The sequence below is a fragment of the Carcharodon carcharias genome, chromosome 2 (assembly GCF_017639515.1).
Source record: "Carcharodon carcharias isolate sCarCar2 chromosome 2, sCarCar2.pri, whole genome shotgun sequence".
Lineage (NCBI taxonomy): Eukaryota > Metazoa > Chordata > Chondrichthyes > Lamniformes > Lamnidae > Carcharodon > Carcharodon carcharias.
In genome coordinates this window covers 77,026,944-77,053,736 of record NC_054468.1, presented here as the reverse complement: position 1 = coordinate 77,053,736, position 26,793 = coordinate 77,026,944, and the positions used below count along the sequence as shown (strand labels likewise).

The 26,793-nt window shown below is 43.7% G+C and overlaps 1 protein-coding gene across 3 annotated transcripts in view; it reads left to right on the top strand.

Moving 5' to 3' along the window:
- Window positions 1–26,793, top strand: part of ppp2r3a (protein phosphatase 2, regulatory subunit B'', alpha) — a 421,139-nt gene that overhangs the window by 308,412 nt on the left and 85,934 nt on the right. The window contains exon 1 of one of the 3 annotated variants that reach the window (XM_041173221.1): window positions 1,781–2,208. The exons of the other annotated variants lie outside the window; for them this stretch is intronic. Coding sequence (XP_041029155.1) covers window positions 2,077–2,208 — 132 coding nt within the window. The 5' untranslated portion in view covers window positions 1,781–2,076. Of the gene's footprint in view, window positions 1–1,780; window positions 2,209–26,793 lie in introns of those variants that run through there. 3 annotated transcript variants of the gene reach the window in all.

The following is a 26,793-nucleotide window of genomic DNA, read 5'->3' as shown; positions in this document are numbered from 1 at the left end:
CTCCAGTTCTATCCTTCACCACCTGGCTGTCTAGAATAGAACAGTTAAGAGAAGATTTAATAATGGTGTTGAAGTTATGAAAGGTTTTGATGTAGTGGATAAGGAGATACTGCCCATGAAATTCTTTAACTCCCTGCGTCTGCTTGCTAATGCCTTCACCAAAATGGCATTTTTCAAAGCTAGCACCAGAAGAGTGTGCGCATGCTGCAGGTGCCATTTTGGAGGCAAATCAATACACGTAGCGCCAAAAAACCAAGTACTAGGAGTTGAATTTTGCTGCCAGTATCTCCTTATTTATGCCATCAAAACCCTTATAATTTTTAACTCTCCCCTGAACCTTCTCTGCTCTAAAATCAATTCCAGCTCCTCTGGGTTCTTCATAAAATGGAAGTCCCCCATCTCTGGTACCATTCTAGTAAATTTGCATCACAGCTGCGTAGCTTTGACTCGTTGTGTGCATGCAGTTATATTTAAGAAGTAATGGGGGTGGAGTGGGGTCTCCCAGTACCACTGGATGTCAGTAAGTCCAAAGCCCATGCTAGAGATTCTTTGGGTAACTGATTATCTGCCTCTGACTCCCGAATCATACCAGTTATTCCTACTTTGTAAGAGTCTTGGTGAGATTGTAATGCCTGAGTGCATACATCACAGCACATTGATTCAGAAATTAAATCCATTGCTAAGTTCAGCCCAGTGTGGTGGCTGTCGGGTAAACTGGGCCCATCACAAAGTGATAAAGAAATAGTTATGGAAGCAGATCAGATTCTTGAAATTATTCAGGAACATTGTAATTCAAACTGAAAATGGAGCACGGGAAAACCCAATGCTAAAATAATCTTTGGAAAAGCATGATTGAAAGGAGTTGGACAAGTACCTGTTAAATGCAGTCTGCATAACATCCAGGAAAACACTTTCAACTTGGCACAGTGGAGTAAAGCTGGCCTTGCAGATCAGCCACTGATTGCAAAAACTGCCTGCTTTTTAATTTCCATTGAGTACAACATCACAGCACTCAGTTGAATGTCTATCCCTGTGTGTTGGAAACAGATTACTGCTCATCTTTACGTGAATATCTCTCAAAAGCCAAGATCAAATGTACAGGCTTCCATGTCACAAAGCTGCTCGCAGGGGCAGAAGGGGATGGAGGGATATGGCTGGGGCCAAACACATTGGTGTTAGGAATCTTGATGTGTTTGATATTCTCCAAACAGCTGCTGTTGATTGGTGGAGTAATCTGGGTCTGCAGTTGAACTGAAATGTCAGGATACTGTGCCAACAGCAAGTGTGGAAGTTATTTATAAACTGGGCTGGGGATGAAGCAGAGCAAAAGAGGGAGGGAGGGGGAAGACAGGGTGCATTAGGATGTTAGTCTCCTACAGTGAAACAACTATTTGTAAAAGGACATCTATGAAATCAAATAGATTCACCTGGTCAAATCTATGACTGAAAAACAACCCTGACAATTTTTCCATAACTTTTTCTTTGCTTTACTTATTGGAAAACTATTTTCTTTTCCTGCTTCTGCTCTGTGTGATGATTTGTTCCACATGCCTTCTTGGGCAGTGATTAGTCTTTTTTTTGCATTCTGAAAAAGCCATGTGATTTCTTAAAGTCCGTGCCTCACATTTTAAGTTAGACTATTAGTGTAAACAGCGTCATAGCAGGTAAGAGTATTCTCGGATCTTCTTCAGCCAGTGCTAACTTTAGCTCTTCTGGTAGAGGGTTCTTCCTTTCCCACAATGCACTGGACAGTCCTAGACAGATCAATTGTCGTGAGGCCCTTCGATCAAACAGATCGCATTGCAGAGTATGTTGCTGGGTACAACACAGCAGTTAAACGTTGAGAGTCAAGACTAGAGTGAATGTCAATACTGGACTCTGACCTCGGTGGTGAGGTACAATGCATGGACATTGTCAGTCTGTGAGAATACAGGAAACAGTGTGGTCTTTCAAGAAGGATAATCTCACTCCTCTCTGTAAACTGGGACCCTGAGTGCTTTTCAGTCTATATTTACCACGTTACAAAAAGACACACACACAAACACACAGAAGCATTGCTGAGCAAGGCTTTTCAAGATGATGATCAAGGAAACTTCTCTGCGGAGGGACCCCGACTTACGAGGGGAGTTTGCTTTCCTCGCCCGTGGATGTGATTTTGTTTTGCCATCACGATTCAAGAAGAGGTTGAAATCGTTCCAGCAAGCACAGGTTTGAAATGTTCTCAATGCCTTGAATCTTAGTTCTATTGCTGTTTAGACAGTGTCCTCTCTGCTGGTTGCGATCAGTGCATGAACGCCTTTAAAGACAGTTATTTGCACTTGTACCAACGGGTTTATAAATAGACTCCTAGGATCTGGTTAAAAATGCTGAGACTGATTCATCCTTCAAAAGGGGGCTGAGAACAGAAAGAGGGCGAGAGAGTATTTTGATTGCTATATTTTACAGTTTCTTTTGTCAGTTTTAACTTTAACCATATATAGACTTATCCTTAGATAGTGCAGGGAGGGAGGGAGGGAGGGTTGGGCTCTGTATCTCCTTACACTGGTATGGATGCTGCCTTGTACATTGAGATTTGGTGAATTGAAATACTTACGTTGTCATATATCCCACTTTGTAAAACCATTCAGTCCAAGGTTGACACGTTTAAACTAGATCAGAGGAATCAAAACAACAATGTTACTGGCAATCTAAAGCAAATTAATAAACTAATTTCATATATTGAAAATTTAAAGCAAATGTGCAGCAGTAGCTACCTCTATGCTTTTGAAGTTTCATATAACTTTCTTAACCGTTTTACAAGCTGATTTTGCTCTAACAGAGACACACAACAGTAGTCAGTTCTGGTGGTCTGTATATTACCCCTTACTGTTACTTTTTGTCTGTTAAGTTACTGTATATTTGCTGGGGCTTTCTCTTCCATATCACTAACAACATTACAGATTCATATTTTACAGAAGGAAGCCATTTGGTTCATCATGTCTGTGCTGCTCATTGAAAGAGCTATGCATCAGGTCCCACTTCTCTGCTCTTTCCCCGTTGCCCTATATATGTTATATCTTTTCAAGTACATATCTAATTGCCTTTTGAAAGTTATTAATGAATAGCTTCCACCATCCTTTCAAACAGTGTGTTCCACATCATATCAATGTGCTGCACAAATGAAATTCACTTCATCTTTCCTCTGGCTCTTAATTGCTAATTACGTAAATTTGTGTGCTCTAGTTACTGACCCTCCTGCCAGTGGAGTTAATTTGTCATTTTTTATTTATTCAAACATATGGGATGTGGGCATCATGTGGGCCAACATTTAGTACCCATCCCTAATTGCCCTTATAGCAGTTTTGATATGCTAGGCCATTTCAGAGGGCAGTTAATAGTCAACTGTGTTGCTGTGGGTCAGGAGTCACATAGGCTAGGCTGGCAGCTTTTCTTCCCTGAAGGTGCATTAGTGGACAGATGGGTTTTCCAACAATCTGGGAATCTCTTGGTCACCATTACTGTTACCAGATTTACTTAAATTTAAATTCCCCTTGTTGCCATTGTGGGATTTGAACTCACAGCTCTGGATCTTTAGTCTAGGCCTCTGGATTATTAAATAACCACTATGCTGCCATACCCCATGACAAATTTAATTCAAAAACTTCACATTTGCAAGCTTAAATGTCAAGTCATCACTGTGAACAGAAATGTAAGTTCCTGCCACATCAGTTGGACTTAGATTGCTAGTGAAAACAATTTTCTTTCTCCTGACTAGTATTCCTTTACAATGGAAAAACATGTTCAGATAAGAGCTTTCAGCTTAGTACACAACTTAGTGACGAGTAGAGCAAAAATAGCCTTTTACTCTTCCAAATATAACAGCTGACATGCACAAGATAGAGACCACAAGAGCAGGATCATTGGATTTGTGACCAGAATTCAGCCAGGTTGATAAATTGAAATGTCACAAATTTGCTTTAGGTTTGGGCCTTCAAACATTTGGTTTTCCAACATGGAGGCATTGCCTATACAGTGGAAAATTGCTGCTCCTACCAGAAGAGGCAGTAGGATACACAATTAATAATAGAATGACATTGGATAATGTGTGTCATGATAGGAGTGCAGTATGCAACAAACTAATTCCAGTGTGGACGCCACACCATATGGAATATGTCACATTAATCCAATGTGTAACACATAAATGCAGTATATTCTGTATTCCACATTGAATGTGTGACAGAATGAATCCAGTGCACGCCCCACTCTATAAAGAATGTGTAACACCACAGATCATTTCTGGGCTTCACTCCTTTGCAATTTGACTAAATTAACCCAGTATAGGCTTCATACAGTGTAGAATGTGTAATACAGTAAATCCATTGTAAGCTCCATAAGGAACATACAACAGACTGAATCCAGTGGGAGTTCCACTCCAGATGGAAATTGGAACAGACTAAATCTGTTGGTGCTCCACTCTATTTGGAATGTCTAATGGAGGGATTTTTGAATGGGCTTTGCCAAATGTGGGGCAGGTAGGGCACTGAATACAATGTGAACTTCTGAATGCAAAGTTTAAGTTCAAGGAAAGGTAGACAATATTTTACTGCCACCCAGCTTCAGTCTGGTATAAAGGAAGGATTACTATTAGAATAGTTGGTGGATCTTTGTCTTTCTTCATCCAGCAACTCCTATGTATCATGTCAGTGTATGGCAAATCAGATTGGTGCACATTCCCCAGAATTCATTTCTTATCCCTAATCGCTCTTTATTATCTACCTAGGGCCCAGTCAGGTCAACAGGGGTCTGCTGATATAAACGTAATCCTAAATCGACGTAAAACAAAATCACTGCTCATTAAGAGCAAATTGCTCAAGGTTACTAGGGGAGCAATGAAGAATGAATGACAGTGCTGTACACCTTGATCTTCAACAAAGCAGAATTTTTATTCTATTTGAAATTTAAATTCAGCAGATGCTTACTGCTAAATCATCCATCTCCATCCTCGCTACAAGTTTAAATGGTGTGATTAAAGCTAATTTTATTTTGCACTTCCATGGCTTCTAGTGACAAGTGCAATGGTTTGGTACTCAGACAGACAGATGCAATTCTGTTTCAGCTCACAAACGTACCCATGAAGCCACCAGGAACATAACTTTTTTTTGACTATTTGCAACATACTTTAAAAGGTAATCATTGCCATTTTGTAGAGGTAGCAATGTCAGCTTGGTTTAGTTTGTAGCATTCTCACCTCTCGGTCAGAAAGTTATGGGTTCAAGCCACATTCCCAAATTTGAGCTCTTTATTGATGTCAATTTTCCGGGAAAGTACTGCCGGAGATTCTGTCCCCCAGATGAGCTGTTTAATCCACGATCTTATCTTGCTGATTTTGGGGTTAAGATAGGCAGTAATGATTCCATGGCACTAGTGAAGGAAAATCAGAATTTTTCCTTGCTGTTGTTGCCCTAATACCAACCATCACTGGACTTCAACTGTGATTCTTTGTGTGGGACATTTTAATAGTAACAGAATCACTGCCTGATTTTTTTTCCTTCTCCATCTTAAGAAGCAGAGGCGCAATTGATTGTTTGTCTTTTTAAATGTTGTCCTTTTCTGCCAGGACCATTCTGACTGAGATTAGCTAATTCGACACACAGCAGAGATCAAACTTTAGACCATTCCTGCTCTGCACAATTCAGTGTTGCACCACAGATGCACTTTCCCATTGAGGCATGAGCGGATGAAAAAATGTCCGTCTCAACCTACTGGGAAATGTATATCTCTAGTTGCAGTTCTATGGTGAAACATTCAGTGATTAATTTAGTGCATAATTGGACAGTTACCTATCATTACAACCATTTGAAATTCCTAATTTGTCCCTTGTTTCCTCAAATATTCAGTCTGCAGTTCATATAAACATCATCTGGCATGTCTAACTGTGAATTGGCTGTTAAGATCTTCATCCTTTTAGGTAAAGCAAATAGATTAAAGTATGTCATGTGTCTCAAGGGTGAATGTAAAGACTAATGTCCAAACAAATTGTGTTGCTGTGACAGTTTTATAGTAACATAGAGCAGAACCAGCATTCTGCCCAAAACTAAAACTGAATATGTCCATAGACACAGCTTCGAGGCACCAAACAGAATCCCTAAATTAGATTAGGATGAAAGTATTTATTGAATCCTCCTAACTACTTGACTCTGCTACAGACAGTTTTTGCACCCACATACACATGTATATTTTTTTCCATTATGCTATTTGACATATAAGAAGACAGCTGTATCTTATTAATTAAATGACAGCGGCAGAATAAACCAATATCTGTAGCCTCGCGTAACTTACCTCAAATAAGCGTAAAGCACTGACTACGTACATTGCTCACAATGATTAGAATCATAGAATGATTACAGCACAGAAGGAGACCATTCAGCCTGTTGTGTCCATGCGGGCCTTCTTCAAGAGCAACTCAATGAGTCACTCTCCAATATGCTTTCCCCGTAGCCCTGCAAATTTTTTCTCTTCAGGTGTTCATCCAATTCCCTTTTGAAAGCCCCTATCTGCCTCCTGCACACTCTCAGGCAGTGAATTCCAGATCCTAACCACTTCAGAAGATTTTCCTCATGTCGATTTTGGTTCTTTTGCTATTAAATCAGTCTCCTCTGGCTCTTGACCCTTCTGTAAATGGGAACAGTTTTTCTCTAACCACTTCTAGATCCCTCATGATTTTGAACACTTCTATCTAATCTCCTCTCAACCTTTTCTGCTCTAGGGAGAACAAGCCCAGCTTGTCTAATCTATCTATGTAACTGAAGCTCTTAAAACATTAAATCTTTCCTGCACCCTCTCACAGACTTCCTAAAGTGTGGTGCCCATAATTGAACACACCACTCGAGTTGAGGCTGAATCAGGGTTTTATAAAGGTTTATCATAACTTCCTCACTTTTCTGTCTTATGCCTCTATTTATAAAGCCCAGGGTCCTGTCTGCCTTTTTGACCACTTTCCCAACCCATCCTGCCACCTTCAATGATTGTGCACATGATTTGTTCCTCCATCCACTTTAGAACCGTGTCCTTAATTTTATCTTGCCACTCCTCATTCTTCCTACTGAAATCAACCACTTCACACTACTCTGCATTGAATTTCATTTGCCGCATGTTTGCCCATTCCACCAGCCTATCTACATACTCTTAAAATCTATCATTATCCTCCCCACAGTTCACAAAGCTTCCAGGTTTGTGTCATCTACAAATTTTGAAATTGTGCCCTTTACACCAAGGTCTAGATCATTAAAATATATCAAGAAAACATGATCCTGGTAACCCTAAACACCCCACTATAAACCTTCCTCTAGTCCAAAAACAAACATTCACCAGTAGTCTTTGTTTCCTGTCATTCACCCAACTTTATATCCATGCTGCCACTATCTTATTCATTTCATGGGCTTCAACTTTGTTGACAAGTCAATAAAGTGGCACTTAATCAAGCACCTGTCGGAAGTCCAAATAGACCATATCAACCGTATTGTCCTTATTAACCCTCTCTGTTAACTCTTCAAAACTTGACTGTTAAAGCATGCTTTGATTTGCCTTTAACAAATCCATGCTACCTTTCCCTAATTAATCCGCACTTGTCCAAGTGACTGTAACTTTTGTCCCAGATTATTGTCTCTAAAAGCTTTCCCAGCATCAATGTTAAACTGTAATTGCTGGGTTTATCCTTATACCCTTTTCTGATCAAGAGTGTAACATGTGCAATTCTCTAATCCTCTGGCATCACACCCGAAACTAAGGAAGAGTGAAATATTATGCAATTTCCATCCTTGCTTTTTTCTGCATCCTTAGATGTATTTCATCCAGTCTCAATGATTTATCAATTTTAAGTACAGGTAGCCTTTCTAATACCTCTTCTTTTTCAATTTTTAGCCATCCAATATCTCAACTACCTCCACTTTCTCTATGAATTTGGCTTCTTCCTTCGTAAAGACAGGTGCAAAGTAGTTATTTAGTACCTCAGCCCAGATTCTAACGTACGATCTTCAGTGCATCTACATGGAGCAGGCATAACATTAAAATGTTTTTGTTTCATCTGTGTGACAAACCACCACTTAAATGCTCATTGGCAACTTTACCCAGTAAAATTAATGACTGGGAGAGGAGGGGTGGAAATAATTGGAGACCAGAGGGAAAATCAGAGATTGAGGAAAATCGGAGGCTAGAAAGCAGATCAGGTCAACTGGTAATGAGCAGGAGGGAGGTCTGATCATAGGGTTAGATGAAGTAGATAAGCTGGATCCAGCAGGTAAGTGGAAAGGCATTTACCTCTTGGATCCAGCAGTTTTTACCCCTCTGCAACAATCAGGTTTCCCTAGACATGGGAACTCTGACTGGCTAGGGTTAAATTTAAAATGGTGTTTAAACATGAGGCAGGCAACCTTCTTTTAACATTGAAATGGACAACCAGCCTCCTGGATGAGGGTTGGTTGCCACACACCACTTAAAATAGAAAGTGCACAGTTTGGAGTTGGGAATCAGATTTTTAACAGTTTTACATCTCATTCAACCCAAACCCACCAGTTCTGGGATTAAAATCCACCCCACCATTGCTCACCCAAGTAGGCATTCTTCATAAAAGTATCTAAACAGAGGAAATAAAATTTGAATATTTGAACTTTAAGACTTTCTTTGTTAGAACAGCACAAATTATCAGGTGATATAGTGGGGTGCTAAAAATTCTGAAAGGGTAGACAGAACCTAATGGTTTCCAATAGTTGTAGAGTATAGAATGAGGGGTCATAGTTAAATGATTAAATGTAGAATATTTGGAGGAGAGTGCATGAGAAACTTCTTTACACAGATTTGTGAGGTGGTGGAATCACTAACAGAATTAGTGGTTGAGGCAGAAATTATATCAACATTCAAGGTTCAGTTGAACAGGTGGATAAAGGAACTGGGAATAAAGGTATGTGGGAGCTGGTTGGATACATATGCTTAGGGCTGTTTGCTTACACGAAGCATAATCACTGACATGGACTGACTGAGCCAAATGGCCTTGTCCATGGTTTATTTCCATATAACAAGTAAGGACTGCATTTCCCAATTCTAACATTGAAACTAGCATACAAATATACATTTATGTATACAAATATACATAAATGTCAGAAAAAATACAAGATTGTCAATCAAGCATGTAACACTCATTGTCTCCTACCCACCAGCAGTAATCCATTGATAATTTCTAAATGGGGAGAGAATTCAGAAATCTGGAATGCAAAGGAACTTGGGAGTCCTAGTCCAGGATTCTCTTAATTTGCAGGTTGAATCAGTAGTTAGGAAGGCAAATGCAATGTTGACATCTATTTCGAGAGGACTAGAATATAAAAGCAGGGATGTGCTGCTGAGGCTTTATAAGGCTCTGGTCAGACCACATTTAAAATATTGTGAGCAATTTTGGGCCCCATATCTCAGGAAGGATGTTCTGGCCCTGGAGAGGGTCCAGAGGAGGTTCACGAGAACAATCCCAGGAATGAAAGGCTTAACATATGAGGAACGTTTGAGGACTCTGGGTCTATACTCGATGGAGTTTAGAAGGATGAGGGGGGATCTGATTGAAACTTATAGAATACTGAAAGGCCTGGATAGAGTAGACGTGGGGAAGATGTTTCCATTAGTAGGAGAGACTAGGACCCAAGGGCACAGCCTCAGAGTAAAGGGAAAACCTTTTGGAACAGAGATGAGGAGAAACTTCAATAACTAGAGAATGGTGAATCTTTGGAATTCATTGCCACAGAAGGCTGTGGAGGCCAGGTCATTATGTGTATTTAAGACCATGATAGATAGGTTCTTGATTGGTAATGGGATGAAAGGTTACGGGGAGAAGGCGGGAGAATGGGGTTGAGAAACTTATCAGCCATGATTGAATGGCAGAGCAGACTGGATGGGCCGAATGGCCTAATTTCTGCTCCTATGTCTTATGGTCTTATAATGAATGGGTTATTGGCATTACGATCGTAAAATCTGTCAACAAGGTAGTATTTGATCAAGGGGTGTTTCATATCACACACACATACACACACACACACACACACACACACACAACCTTAGCTTATTTTTCACCTCCCTATCTAACCCAGAAACATTGAAGCCAACTGTGGTCCTCCAGCTGCTGTGTAAGTTGGATGCAGCTGATGCCATACAGACCAAATATCAAACCTTCTATTCTATATGGCTTCATTAGCCTATGTACCACATCATTTGCTACATGTCTGCATCACAAGTGACATGAAATTCAGAGACAAAGATCAAGATCCTATTTTCCTTGTTACAAATTATATTTAATCATCTTTCCTTGGCTGCATTTTACATGCCCCCACTGGGCGTGTTTTCGGCAGGGGGGCACGTAAAATAGGACGGGTGCCAACCCCACCACCCTCCCGCCTACCCCCAAGTTCACCCCGAAAAGACACGGGGTGGGTGGGTGCCGAAATCAGCAGCCTTCCAACCATATTTTAAAAAATAACTCAGGTCAATTAGCTATGATCATCACCAAATGTGAGATTGAAACTGTGCTGATAGACATTAATAAATGAACATATTTGCACCGTTAGATGGAATTCCTTCATTTATTTTGACAAAAACATGAACCTATTTATTTAAGTGCATTTGAAATCATATTTGACAAGTCTGTTAGAGTTTTTGAGGATGTGACTAGCAGAGCAGATAAGGGAGAACAAGTGGATGTGGTGTATTTAGATTTTCAGAAGGCTTTTGATATAGTCCCACACAAGAGGCTAGTAAACAAAATTAGAGGACATGGGATTGGGGGTAATATACTGGCATGGATTGAAGATTAGTTTTGCCAAAAGCAGAGAGTAGGAATAAAAGGGTCATTCTCAGGATGGCAGACTGTACCTAGTGGGATACCGCAGGGTCAGTACTTGAGCTCCAGCCATTCACACTCTATATCAATAATTTGGATGTGGGTCCACTTGTAATATTTTCAAGTTTGCTGATGACACAAAACTGAGCAGGAATATGAGTTGTAAGGAGGATGAAAAGAGGCTTCAAGGGGATTCAGGAAGGCTAAGTGAGTCGGCAAGAACATGGCAGATGGAATATAAGGTGGAAATATTACCCTCTTCTGCAGTAAAAACAGAAATAGAGGGAAGAATTTTCTCCCATCAGGGAGGCTGAGCGGGCGCTGCCATTTTAGGTGGGCAGGCCAATTAAGGCCCACCCAGAGTGGCGCGCACCCGGAAGTGCTGAGTGCTCCCTATGCGATCTGGGGGAGGAGACTGAGTCACATGCATGCAAAAGAGCACAGAAATCTCCCTGATGCACGGAGCTGCCTCAGGGAATTTAATTTAATTGTGAAAAAGTTAATAAAAGATTTTGAAGAATTATTCGGACATGTCCCCTCATGTGACAGTGCCACATGAGCTGGGACATGTCTATGAATTTTATTAAAGAATGTTATAAAAGTTTAAAAAACCTTCATGAAACCTCATCCTGCCCGTAGATGAGGTTCCATGAAAAATGCGAAGGCCGCCTGGGCTCTTCACCTGCCTGCCAAACTTAAGATTGGACAGGCAGCCTTGTTAATTATTTTAATTGAGACTTAAATGGCCTTATTAGGCTTGTGACAGTTCATGCACATCCGACTCCGGTGTGCACCCGCCGAACTGAAGTTCTGAATGACGTGAGGTGACATTGGGATGCACGCCCAAAGTCACCAAGCACCAATTTACGCATCGGTGAGGGGGGCCCGCTCCCACACAACAACCAGAAGATTCAGGCCAGAGAGTATTTCTTAAATGGTGAGAGATTATCAAGTGTTGATGTCCAAAGGGAGATAAGTATCCTTGTTCATAACTCACTGAAAGCAAACATGTAGGTGCAGCAAGCAAGTAGGAAGGCAAATGGTATGTTGGCCTTTATTGATTTGAGCTCAGGAGTAAGGAAGTCTTGCTGCAGTTGTATAGAGCCTTTGTGAGCCCCCAACTGGAGTATTGTGCACAGTTTTGGTCTCATTACCTGAATGTACTTGCCGCATAGGTAGTGCAACAAAGGTTCATCAGACTGATTCATGGGATGATGGGATTGGAGAGGAGAGGTTGAGGAGACTAGGCCTATATTCACTGGAATTTAGAAGAATGAATGGTGATCTCACTGAAACATACAAAATTCTTACAGGGCTTGATAGGGTAGATGCAGAAAGGATGTTTCCCCTGGCTGGAGGGTCTAGAACCAGGGAACACAAAATAAGAGATAGGCCATTTAGGACTTAGATGAGGAGGAATTTTTTCACTCAGAGTGTGGAGAATCTTTGGAATTCTTTACCCCAGCAGACTATGCAGGCTCAGTCATTGAGTATGTTCAAGACAGAGATCGATAAATATCTACATATTAAAATATCAAGGGATATTTTGAGTGTGGGAAATGGCTTTGAAGTTGAAGATCAGCTGTGATTTAGTTGAATGGTGGAGCAAGCTTGAGGGGCTGAATGGCCTACACCTGCTCCTATGTCCCTATTAATGCCTTTGTTAAGTTAGCAGAGCTTTTTTTCATACAAGCAGGTCCACTGTGCAATGTAATTTGTACCTTCTTGTCTACTTCCATTTAAGTGACAAGTTAAGTTTCTTCTACTCTCTAATTTTTGTTCATTCATTAAAACCCAAATTCCTCTTATTAATTTGACAAACTGTTCTGTTCAGGGTGTAATCATAGCCATGATAAATGATTGTTACCTTATATGGAAAATTCTTGACATACTTTCCAAATGTGCTTAGTAACACATTTGGCAATGTTAATATTTCAATTTGATTTATATCATAACATGGCAAAACATAGGGGAGAATTTTCCCCCCGTTGGGGGGGGGGGTTGGGTTGCGTGGGGGTGGGCGCGGACCCGATCGGCGCCCCCGTCCGCACCGCCATTTTACGTGGGTGGGCCTATTAAGGCCCACCCAGCGTAATGTGCACCCAGAAGCGCTGATCACTCCCTCTGCGGGCGGTGGGGGGGGATGGTTCCCTGTATCAGGGCCTGCACACCTTCGCACATGCGCACGAAAGGGCACAGAAATCTCCCTGAGGCACCTCTAATTAGTTTAAGTTTTAAAAAGCTAAATACAGAAAAGAAAAAAATTTAAGACAGTGTCACATGAGCTGGGACATGTCAATGAATTTTTATAAAAATTTTTATTCAATTTATAAACACTTCATGAAACCTCATCCCACCCGCAGATGAGGTTCCATGAAAAATGCAAAGTCCGCCTGAGTTGGACGGGCAGCTCAGTTTATTGGTTTAATTAGTTTTCAAATGGCCTTTGACAGGTCGCCGCCGCAATGAAAATCTAAATGACGCGCGGTGACGTCGGGACGCACACCCGACATCACCCTGTCATTTTACGCCTTGGCAAGCAGGCCCCACCCCCGCTTGCCGAGCTGAAAATCCTGGCCATGATTGCAATCCTTGCACAGATCAACAAAGTGAAAACTTTACACTGACCTCATCTGGATTCCTCCTCTCCCCAAATCCAACATCATGAGGGGACAACATGACCCATAGAAGGAGTTACTGAACTTGACAGTGGGAACGAGCAGAATTATATCAACAGATACTATAATTGCTAAAAACACTTCTAAACATCCTTGTGATTTAACTCTGCTCATTAACACAACTCTGACACTGATTGACCCAAGCATCACTCAGTCAATTCCCCGTATGTCATCTGGACTTACTTTGAGTTATTACTGAGGGTGGACCTCCATTAAGTGCACTTTTTGTCTTTCCATCAACTTTGACCTTGGGAGGTTGGGTCAGCCATGGTAGCATCACTTAACTCCCAGGACACAGTTTTAGAGTTGTATTGGCTGTGGCCTGGTATCAGTGATCTCAGCTGCAGATTGTAACTAGTACAAGAAAACGGATTGCTAGAAGAGAGAGGAAAACATGTGCTCCAATAAGCCCTACAGGAGAGCCTCATCCTTCTATAAAGGTAAGGATCTGAGAGGTATTCCAGAGCTGAACATTGAGATGATAGATTGCTTCAGATTCTAATTCAGATTGCCCGCTACCTGTAAAAACAATTACTTACAGTGCTCACCCCATCGCACTCTGTGCAGTTGAAAGCACACTAAGGTCAGGTACACTTGGATCAGACTCATCTTTATCCTGCAGATCAGATAGCTCCATAACTCTTTGAAATGGATTGGGCAATACCAATTCAGATTAGAAAGGTTTTTCTCCGCTGGTGCCATGGGGTACAATATGGATATTAGGGTAAATAGCGCAATGATTGACAACATCAAAAAGAGCCATTTGAATCTTGGGTTAGGAGCAGCATGGAGAGTGCTAAGAATAAGCACAAGTTTCTTTAATTAAAAAGCAAGCTGAAGGACCCAAAGACCCTGGTGCAGGACAGTGGCAATGTCAAAAAAAAGTCAGAGAACAAGGTAAATCTAAAATCAGCAACAAAGTTTTGCTAAGCTTGGGTTTTAAAAAGGATGGAAATTGGAACAGGAGGATCAAGTTTCACAGTTATAAGGGACTTGAAAAAAATACATTGGAACAGGAGACTGTAAGGATGTGGAGAGCAGGAAGTGCATGCAGGGTGGAATAGTTAAAACTTAGAAAAGAGCAAAAGAGTGAAGTTGAGAAGAAGAGCACCAGCGATATTTAGTATTGTTCGTAATGTTGCAGAAACTGATTGGTGTTGGGAATAATAATGCTTCCTGTGCTGTTCAAACTATGGATTATTTTAAGATGGAGGGAAACCAAGTAGGTTCCTCTTGTGCACTCCACTAACTGCATCTGCTGTTCCCAGGGGACCCATAGTCGTGGGTGCAGGCTGGGGGCCTTTGCCCCTATCATGTCAAGAAAAGCAATTGGGTTAATGCTGGGTGACCGCCCTGAAGATTTGCTTTGATTTGGAAAAAAACAAACCCTGTGAAACTTTGCAGGAGAATAAGTGAGTTGAATGGAATTAGTAATGGAGCATATTGTTCACAGTCCATTGTAAAGGTGTCTTCCTATTGCATTATGCAATGCAAGCTGGTTTTCTCCTCTTAAAAGTCATGGACCCTTCAGTCCAGAGAAAAGCCATGGAGTCAATAGTTCCCAGACTAGAAGGATTGAATAGGCATGAGGAGCTGAATGATTTTCTTTCTTTCCAGCACTTCTTTCCATTTCAGTTTATGCCCAAACATAATAACAAGAAAAAGAAGCCAAGCTCTGGCTGATACTATTGTGTGTTGCCGTGTCAATGGGGGAATTGCTCCAGTTCTCTGACTGATCAGAGACATTACTGTGGAACATGAATGGTTCTAGAAGAAAATGGCTGTTCAAAGGTAAGAGACAGAGGAGCTCAGAACTAGGAAAATAAGAGAACCAACCAATCACATCCTTATAAGTGTAAAATAATTTACATTCATAGAAATTTTAAGCCACTAACTTGGTAACTTTAGAATCAGTGATAAATACTTACCCAATGTTGCTCCAGTGTCTTAAAATTAAAACTGGGTCATGGTCCTATACATAGCCCCATATCAGCAGGATTACATTGTGACCATTTTACTCACAGTTGCTGTGCACAATCTGCAGTCATTTCTCAGGTCAAGTTTGATTGCAATTTGAGATCAGTGTTAAATTATTTTATTGCATTTTCAATCTAGATAAATCATGTTACAAAGTTACACAGTGGTTACAAGTACAAAATAGCAGGTGTACAAGTGGCTGAGTACAGTTAGCTGGTATTTAAAGACATTCGACATAAAAAAATTAAGTCAGGCGTTCCACACAAAATCACTACGTAAGTGCATTCAGCCAGAATTGCTCTTCATAGGTAAAATACATTGATACTCGTACTTCTGATTGGATGCGCTTTTTAACTCAGGTGTATCTATTTTAGCGTGTGCTCCTGTATATATACATACTTCTAAGACTTTAAAAAAAATTACACTGGGTCTGTGAGCATTGCACTTTCACATCCTGATCAGACTCTTTCTCCAGAACACAATGACCCCTGTGTTTTGCTTGTAGTATTCATTTTTTTCTGATCTAACTGCTTGTGAGCACAAACTTTCAACATATCAAGTACAGGCATAATGGCGGAAAAATTAATTATCATAACACTGCTTTAGAGCAATGCTACACAGGCTGCATGGATTCCCCTGGGCTCCCACAGGCTACTACCTCGGAAGCCCATGCGGATCTCTTCAATGATATCAATGGAGAAACTCACGTGCTCAGTTTGAAACAGTGCAGCCAAAATAATATTTTCCCTTCAACATCTTCAATGTTTTCTCCTTTGTTTTCGATTTGTGTACATATAGAAATTTGCTATTTAAAATATGTACAGTTTATTGTCACGCATTCAATGCTTCCCTTCTTTTAGTCTCTACAGCTGCTTGCTGGTTCTTGTCTCTGCAGTTCTTTAGTGTCAGAATTTTCCATTCGTCGGGCAGGCTCAGTGGGAGTGGGCGGGGGCAGTCGCAGAGCAAACCGCCACCCGTGATCAGCTCCGCACCACAATTTCACGCCGGCGGGCCAATTGAGGCCCACCCTGCGGGGATCGCGAGCGATAACACTGAGCGCTACCTGTGTGAGTGGGGGGAGGAGGGAAAGTCAGGTCCAGTGAGCATGCACGTGAAAGAGCGCTTCAATCTCCCTGAGGCCTGGAGCTGCTTCAGGGAGATTGAAGCGCTTTTTACAAAATAAATGAACACGATAACAATTTAATGAAACAAGTCACCTCATGTGACTGTGTCACGATGAGATGGGACGTGTTTTTATTTTTCAAAAAAAAGTTTTTATTCAATTTGTAAAAGGTTTAAGAAACCTCACCCCGCTTGTAGATGAGGTTTCCTAAAAAACATAAAGGCCGCTTGGCCTTTTCGCCTGCCCACCAACCGTAAGGTTGGACGGGCAGTGTAAAATTCAGGTTAATTACCTGGTTAATGGCCTTAATAGGCCTATCAACCATCAGCTGGCGCGCAGCCGTCTCTGGCATGCACCGGCCGAATGAAATATCGCGCAACTTCGCGATGGCATCGGGATGCACACCCAATGTCATCGTGCGTCATTTAGCATTCCGGCATGTCGGGCCAGCCTCCGCATGCAAAGTGGAAAATTCTGCTCTAGGTTTTTATTAGTTTTCTACTGTGCCTGTTTTATTCCTCGGATATTTCTTTCATTTCTCCTGCTTTTCTTTCTTCCTTGTTCCTCTCAGATCCCTTCGCATCCCCACCCAATTCTTCAGATTCTCAACAGAATGGAATATTTCTGCAGCTGGTAATAAACGGCTTGATTTTGAGGTTTTTGGGCGGGTGCTGTGAGCGGGCCCAGGAGCAGCTGGGAAATTGCCCATCGCCTGCAATCGTCCCCTAATCGTGATTTCACACTGGCTGGCCAATTAACAGACAGCCTGCCCGAAACATGCGCTGAAAGGCTCAGCGCTGCTGGTTTGAGGGCGGGAAGAGGGCGAGCACTGAACTCAGCGCGGGCGCGCAGGGGAGCGTGGAAGGAAAGCTCCCTGAAGGCAGAGAGCTGCCTCAGAGAGCTGAAGAATTTAAAACCATCAAATAAAGATCTTAAATTGCGAAAAAAATGTCCACACATCTGACACTCACCTAAACATAGAGGTTATAACAATTCTGCCCAAACCTTTTTAAAAATTCATATTGGAAACCTCATCCCGCCCTTGGATGAGGTTTCCTCAAAATTCCAAAGGCCAGCTGGACGACTCACCTGCCTGCTAACTGTAACATTGGATGGGCAGCGAAAAATCCAGGTTAATTAATACATTAATGGCCTTAATAGGCCTCTTAATTGTCGGTGGGCACACTGCCACCTCTTGCGCGTGCCCACTGACCGGAATATCGTGTGAGTGCAGGATGACGTCGGGATGCTCGCCCGATATCATCACGCGCTATTTTATGCTCAGGCGTGTCAGGCACGTGTCTGTAAGTCAAGCGAAAAATTCTGCCCATAGAAACAGAAGTGGGCCTTTCAGCTCCTCCACTATTCAATCAGACCATGGCTGTCCTGTGCCTGGCCTCTATTTCCTGCCTTAGCTCCCAATACCCTTGCGTAACAGATATCTGTTGACTGCAGTCTCCATTTGCTCCAGTGTCCACAACATTTTGAGCCTGATGTTCATGTGAGTGTTGGAAGAATTCCAGATTTCTACGAACCAATGTCAAAAAATGATTTTCCAATTTCAGCCATATTGTTCTGAGGAGGTGCTCAGCAGAGAATAAGCAGTCCCCCACAGGAAAGGATGGAAAATTGGAGGGAAAATCACTGTCATGTTTTTATGATGATATAAAGGCACCACTCATTCATAAAGGATTGTTGTGGATTCATTTATTTGAACTCGATACAAGAGAAATCTTGAAGACATCAGCAACAGAGCTGTGTGTGCTATGTTCTGCTCAAAAGCCAAAGTGAAACTGAGGGTGGATCACATGACAGACTTCCTTTGAGTGATGGCATGCTGCTATTCCTTAAAAGTATATTACAGCAATCACCATCCTGCACTCCATACACTGGCTTAATCCAAAAAAATCCCTTGCATCAAGACAAAACGGTGTCCGTGTGAAGCCACTGAAAATGTTTAACCCTTTGAAGACTGCAGTATTTAGCCTGTACCAAACATAAATCTTCGAAAACAAATATCTCAAATCCTTAAGGATCTCACTACTTTCTTTGATGAATAATAGGAAATATATTTTATATCCCAAAGCTTCGTGCTGGTCTACTCTCATTATGTCCTTGGACTCCAGGATAACCTGTTCATAAACTATTCAAATGGTCTAAAATTAGGACGGTCTTTTCCAGTACAAGTTTCCTCCCTTCTGTTATACACTTTCTAGTTATGCATGCAGAGAACAAGCATTCAGACGTTGGGAGTTAGAGGAACACCTGTAGAGTGAGACCCAAGTGCCCATCCTACATCCTGGCTTTGTTTGTTCATTTTTACCACAGCCCTTGTGAGGCCATTGACATTGTCTTGCTTCTTCTCTGGCTTTCTTCAAGCCTCCCTCAGTCCACATCTCAATGTTATCCAAGCATCCGATTTTTCTTCTTCCTCTTCTGTGCTTACTCTCAACTTCTCCTTCAATTAATCATCGCTGATTTGCATAAAGTATGTTAGCGGGTGGGAAAGAATGAAGTTTGATGGTCGCAGTGATGACTTCTCATGCCATATCATCCCAATCCCGCCACATGAATTATACATTCCTGGAAAACACACCATTTCAATGGTGGGCGGGTTTTCATTTGCCCACCACACCATCACCTTGCCGCTTCATCACGCCAGGTGCCATTTTGAAGCGCAGCCGAGTGCCCACCTCTCAGTGCTTCCAGCCCACTGCTGCTGCACGGAAGACATGGCCCTGAAAGGCAAAAGTACTGCAGCCCCCCCGGTGAAATGACATGTCCCTCAACTGCTTTTGGACACAGTGGAGGCCCATCATGATGTCCTCTACCCCTGATCTGGCCGTGGGATGAGCAGCAACATCACCAGTCTGGCTGGGGAGGTGGTGACAGTGGTAGTCAGTGCCAATGGCCTGCAAAAGACGACAGCCACCTAGTGCTGCAAGAGGATGAATGATCTTCTCCGTTCCACCAGGGTAAGTCTCTCTTCTCATCACTCTCAACTCACATACTCACTAACCCTTCACACATCCACAGGGCCCTCACTCACTGCCATTTCAAGGGACATCACCATCCATTCTCTCACACATACCTTCATTGTCCTCATCCCATCCATGGGACCACTCACCACCCACACATGCCAAGCATACTTATCATCTGGTCTGGCAGCACCCTGCTTACATTCTCTCCATCTCTATTCATGCAGGACAAGCTGGCACACAACAAGAGGGAGAGGTCACAGACCGGTGGAGGAATGTGTGAAATCAAGGTCCTCATGGACTTTGAAAACAGAGCCATCCAGCTGGCCAGTAAGGATCTGCCTTTCTTGAATCGCTGTAACCCGTGTGGTGAGGTACACCCACAGTGCTGTTAGGGAGGGAGCTCCAGGATTTTGACTCAATGATAGTGAAGGAATGGTAATATATTTCCAAGTCAGAATAGTGGGTGACTTGGAGGTGAACATCCAGGTGGTGGTGTTCCCATGTGTCTGCTGCCCTTGTCCTTCTAGATGTTAGCGACCGTGGATTTGAAAGGTGCTGCCAAAGGAACCTTGGTGAATTCCTGCCATGCATCTTGTAAATGGTACACACTGCTCCCACACTTCATCGGTGATGGAGAGGGTGAATGTTTGTGGAAGGGGTGCTAATCAAACTGGTTTGTCCTGGACATTATTGAGCTTCTTGAGTGTTGTGGGAGCTGCACTCATCCAGGCAAGTGGGGAGTATTCCATCACACTCCTGACTTGTGCCTTGTAGATAGTGGGCAGGCTTTGGGGAGTCAGGAGGTGAGTTACTTACTGCATGGTTCCTTGCCTCTGACCTGTATTTGTAGCCAGAGTATTTATATGGATAACCAGTTCAGTTTCTGGTCAATGGTAACCCCAGGATGTTGACAGTGGGAGATTCCATGATGGTAATGCCATTGAATGTCAAGGGGTGATCGTTAGGTTCTCTTGTTGGAGATGGTCATTGCCTGGCATTTGTATGGCACGGATGTTACTTGCCACTTGTCAGCCCAAGCCTGGATATTGTCCAAGTCTTGCTGTGTTTCTACATGGACTGCTTCAGTATCTGAGGAGTTGTGAATGGCGCTGAACATTGTGCAGTCATCAGCGAACATCCCCACTTCTGACCTTATGATGGAAGGAAGGTCATTGATGAAGCAGCTGAAGATGGTTGGGCTGAGGACACTTGGCCCTCCAGAGAATGCCCACTAAGGTCAACACAGTCAGGGCATAGTAGTCAAGGCTGACTCCACCTCCGCTGTGGATGCCTGGGTTGCACCAAGACATAGCAGCAGTGTTAGGGAATTTAAGAATTTGCACAGCCTGGAGACGGGTGTTAATCACTTGTGCATAATGTTCACTATTGTAAATAAATCCTCAACAATGTCTCCCTGCCTATGGCTCCTTGTTCTGACAAGCAGTGTTCGTGTCACTCAGATGTGAAACCTTTCTGCACAAGATAAAGTCAGGTGTCTCAGTCCAGGGCCTCTTCCTTGTGCTTTCTGCAACCTTCAGACCAAAGTGATGGTCCAGCCTCACACTCCCTGGGCACATTATTAATGCCTGCACCTTGATGGTGCTTGTCATTGCTGCCATAATGTTGTAGGCAGGCATCACAGAGTTCCGTCATTCTCTCTGTGTGCTCTCAGCACCTTTGAGGTGGGGTTGGCCCCCATCTCTTCAGCATCTGTGACCGGTGACACCAAGCTCCTGAAGGGATCAGCTGCTGAAGGTGGACAAAGGATCAGGTACTTTTAAAGTTTCATGGCTGTGGCTCCATGATATGACCCTGATCACAGAGCGCAAGCGAGCTGCCCCCAGCCAGACAGGAGTCAGACATTCACAGAGGCTGTGTGAAGATCTGTGGAGTGTCCTCACTGCATGTTGTCATCATCCTGCTGAAATTGAGTGACAATTAAACTCTCCAAAGTACCTCCATGACAGAAGCATTATCACAGAGGGTATGTGTACTGCTTTGAGCCAGACAGGAGTCAAATGTTCACAGATGCACTGTGAGGATCTATGGTGTCTCCTCACTGAATGTCGTCATCATCCTCCGCAAATATAGCAGCTATGAGGGCCTCACAGTGCGCCTGCCTCATCTGGCCAGTGCAAGGGCCTCATTGCCGTCATCGTCGCCTTGGAGGACCTACTCGCCCTCATTCTTGTAGACATCCTCCTCATCGGAGGAGACTTCCATCTCCTCCTCAGCCAGCTCCTCTCCCTGTTGCTGTGCCAGGTTGTAGACGGCACAGCAGATGAAGAGGATGTGTGACACCTTCTGTGGACTATATTGCAGGGCCCCACCAGACCAGTCCAGGCACCGGAACCTCATTTTCAGCATCGCGATGGTTTGCTCCACCAAGTTGTGAGTTGCAGCATGAGCCCCATTATATCTTCGCTCTGATGCAGCCTGAGGTCGCTGCACAGTGTAATCAGCCACAACCTCTGTGAGTAGCCCTTGTTCCTGAGAAGCTAACCGTCCAGCCTCTGTGGACCCTGGAAGACGTCAGGGATCTGTGACCGACTGAGAATGTAGGAGTCATGGACACTCCCTGGAAACCATGTGCAGACCTGCAGGATGCATTTGTGGTGGTCGCACATTAGCTGCACATTCAGTACATTCAGAATCCCTTGCGGCTGACATAGTTGATCATGTGTTGCAACAGAGATCTGAGCGCCATGTGAGTGCAGTCGATGGCACCCTGCACCTGTGGGAAACCCGAGACCTGGGAAAATCCAGTCCACTTGGATCCTGGCTGTCCTGGTCCCAGGCAAAATGCACAAAGTTGTGTGCCCTCATGAAATGGCATCCGTGACCTCATGGATGCATTTGTGGGTGGAGGCTTGTGATATTCCACAGAGGCCACCTTTGGCGCCCTGAAAGGAGCCACTGATGTAGAAATTGAGCACCATGGTCACTTTCACATCCACTGGCAATGGATGCCCTCCATGTCCTCGTGGCGCCAAATCCTGCAGTAGCTGGCAGAAGTGACTGACCAGTTCCCTAGACATATGCAGTCTTTGGTGACACTGGTTCTTGGTCACCTGCAGGAATGAATGGCATCATCTACAGACCCCGGGTACTGACCAGTGACGACTCGCTGTGGCTCCTCGGTGGCATGTGCAGAAGCCCCTACCGCCCCTTCATCCAGAGGGTGCTGCTCCTCCCTCTGCGCAGTCAGGTACCTCCATTGCTCTCTTCTGCATCGTCTCTGCTCTCTGTATGCCAAAAGGTATACAGCTAGTTCACCAAGCTCCATGCTCCTGATGTACTCCTCCTGCAGGATGAAAAAGAGAGGTGCGTGGGTTAGCTTGGATGTCCTAAGAACCTCTCTTGGTTAAATCTGAAGGCCCCTTAAAGCATTCCAGAGTGCTGACTACCACTTGGATGGCCAGAGTATAGTGCACAATGTGGCTGCCCTATACCCCATCCTCCGCCCCACTCCACCTGACCGATTGGCGGCAGCTTTGCTCTCAGCTCAGGTGCAGGCATTCTCCTAACCCACACTGCAAGGCTGCACTGTTAGCTTGAACCATGGGGGAGACTGGTCCTAACCGGGTGATGGCTTTGCAAAAGGCAGTGAGCACCTCCACCAATGACTGCTCCATGGCCAACTTTAGTAAGGAGATTGTACAACGTGCCCAGTCATCCAATTGTTCTGCAATCCACTAAAATGCTCGTTAGTTTGCATTCTGTGCCAAAGGGATGAAAAGCGCTGTAACACTTGGTGGCACTTTCATGCCTCTGCATTGCTTGAGTGGGAAGATAAGCTAGAGGCCCGACTCCACATGTGTCAATGTGGCTGCACTTGAACTGTCTCAGCTGCAGAGGAATGGTCACTTTATACAAGATTTCCCTAATGCGTGGCTACTTGCCTCCCTCCAACCCTGCACGTGCTCATGCACTACCTTCAACCGCAGGGCAGCCCTTTCCCCAACCCCCTAATGCACCTCAACCGCAGGGCAGCCCTTGTTTCCCCTCTCCCAAGTCGCCTCAACAGCAAGGCAGCCCTTGCCCCCTCCCCAAAGTTGCCACAATGTTGAAGTCCAGCAGGCATCCCTTGTGAGTGCTGCACAACGTTACTGTGCACTCGCCTCCGAGTTCCCCTCAAATGCAACCCGCCAAATGTACGCCTTATATGTGCTGTTGTGAAACACGTCAATGTGGGCAGATGATCCAGCATGGGGGGATGATGCCAGCAGGCTGGCCTTATAATGATATGCAGATGTATTACAATGAGGTTCCCAATGTCCGACGGTGGGAAATGCCATTGATGGGCTGAACAGACGATCACAAACTGGTTTCACAACATCATGAAACCGATTTTTGGCCTTCTTGCCATATTGTCCACTCACAACACTGAACACTCCCGACGCCAGCAGGCACGGAAAGTTCCGCCCATAGAGTGCAGCACTCCATACTAGTGACTGTACTAAACAATCTTTCAGCTTCATTTTGATGCTTTTGGACTCCTGGACACTACTTAAGTCACTGGTTATGCTTTATGCTCTAACTAATCTAACCTGGATTCCATTCTTGGATGTAACTTTGGTGCTTATCATCGAGCTAAGATATTTTAATTTGTCTGCTGCCTACAACTCACTGCTTCCAATCTTGACTTTTCCATTGCCAGTTAGAGCCATAATGTTGGTCTTTATCTAGCTTATCTGCAGGTGGCGTGCAAGGTTGATTTATGGGCTTATCTTTCCAAACAGCATTGTGTCAACAATTCCAATCCACATGGCAGCAATAAGGTCTACCCTGATGCAGTACAGGCATGCATGAGAAGCTTGGAGAGAGCATACTAAACCACTCTTTATTTAACAGGGCAAGAGGAAGCTCTGCCATGCAAAATATGCCCATCTACTAGATCTAGTCTAGTGCAATGCTGGCCAGCCCTACTTTGGCAAACTACATCATGTTGTTAAACCTCTTCGTCATCTGTTCCGGTGCCCTTTGGCTGTCAGAGAGAGCATTATGTCCATCACCAATCAGACTGGATTCTGCTTGGGAGACTGCCCGAGGCTCCCAAAACAAAAAAAAAGCTTCTTTGCTCTACTTCTCTCATGAATGTGTCAGAAGTAATGTCAAAGATTAAAAGTGAATTGCACCCTAAACCAGTTAGTATCCAACTTTGGACCTAGCCAAAACTAAGAAGCTCTTTTTAAATAGCAGTTACGGTTATAGCTACATGATATTTCTCTCCACCACCCCGCCCTCCCCCAACAACCCACATTAACATTAAGCTCCTATTGATAGCCTCAGTCCAAGCCAGGAGCTGGCTATGCTTAATTAATTAAGCTGACCTCACAAATTTTAGTGCTGGGGCCAGAGAATTTAGCCTATAGTACGTTTGTTCATAATGAGCTGTCTTACCCTCAGGAAAAAGCACATTTATCCCAAAATACCGTCAGAAACATTACGATCAGTTAATAAATAATAACAAGACAATGGACAGACATCTTGCTAACATGTGGATTATGGGCAAGAATTTCTCACTTGTGATTTTCTTTTCAATGAAGGCTATAAGGAACAAAACTATATTATTAGCATTTCATTATATTAACAATTGCCACAATTTTTAAAGAGTCTGAGCTATCCTGGAGGAACCAGCAAATGTGGAGGCTGCACAATCACTGTAATTATAGGCATTTTCAATACATCACACATGTTGAATAGCCACATCCAGATACATTGGGTGGGGAATGGGGAAAGGGGGGATTTAATCCTAAATTAATAGCAACAATAAGTAAATCTAGAACAATGTAGTGGTACATTTTGGCAATCCTCTCTCAAGTGCAAAGAAAGAAATAACTTTGCACTTATGTGCACCTTTCACAATCTCAGAACGCCCCCTTCCGGTTTTACAGCAAATGAAGTAATTTCAAAGCATAGTCGCTGTTGTAATATAGAAAGCGCAGCTGCCAACACAGCACACAATAATCCCACAAAATAACACTGTTTTAGTGATACAAAAACAATAACAGAAAATGCTGGGAAAACTCAGCAGGCCCGACAACATCTGTGGAGAGAGAAACAGATTTGACGTTTCGAGTCTGTATGACCCTTCTTCAGATCCTTGTTTTAGTGATGTTGATTGGTTCAGACACCCAGCAGAGCTCCTCTACTCTTCCTTGAGATAGTGCAATGGGATCCTTTACCATCACCTGTGAGGGCAGAGGAGCCTTGGTTTCAAGCCTCGTCTGAAGTATGGATATAAGAGCTTTATAGGTTAGAAGTGGGAGAAGTAGGATTCAGTTGTGGTTTCTTTCATACAAGTGCACTCCATGCACAAACGCTGGAATATTACTGGTATGCTGTGAGTTCTGTCTCTGGAACCAAAAGCCGGGTCGTGAGTCCATGTGGGCCAATGGTGGGACTGTGAAGTGTACAGTATTTTACTGGAGGTGGCTAATTAAGAGGCTTCTGCCAAGACTGCCCAGTCAGAGGTGCGGCAGGACAGGGCAGGGCTGCCGCTGAAGCAGCAAGGGGAAGGAGAGGGTGCTTCCATGTTAGCTGCCCTGGAAGGATGTGCCAGGGTCAGGCAGGCAGGCCCCAGTCATCCAAGGGGTGAACCCTCTAGTAGCAGTGTTGGAGCCATGGGGCAGCCATTTCCAACGAAGAGCCCCTCATAGGCCATTGAACACCATTGAAGGGAGGGCCACCAATCACCGGAAGCTGCTGGGAGGCCGCAACGATGTACCTGGCAGTCGCCCCATGTGGTGGGAGGGGGGGAGCACAGGGAGGGGGCAGGAAGAGCATGTCAACAGCACTAAAATGCCAGCGGACGTGTGAGATGGCTATTAATATCTAATAATTGGATCATTGGGTACCTACTTCTGGTCGGTGGGCAGCCAAATCGTTGCTGTTCCTGCCTTTCACAATCTGCCATGTCAACGGAAAGATATCAGGCATAATCCTGCCCGACACCTTCCATCATGACTGCTTCAGCGCTCCAGCTTCCTACTCCAACTCCAAAAGGCCAGTAAATTTTTGGCCTTTGTGTGAGCAGTCACACAATTTGAAGGATGTTTAAATTGCATGAGTGTTACCCATCAATGGATATACTCCACCGCCAAAGCACAGTAGCAGCAGTGTATACCATCTACAAGATGCACTGCAGGCTCCTTCAACAGCACCTTCCAAACCCATGAC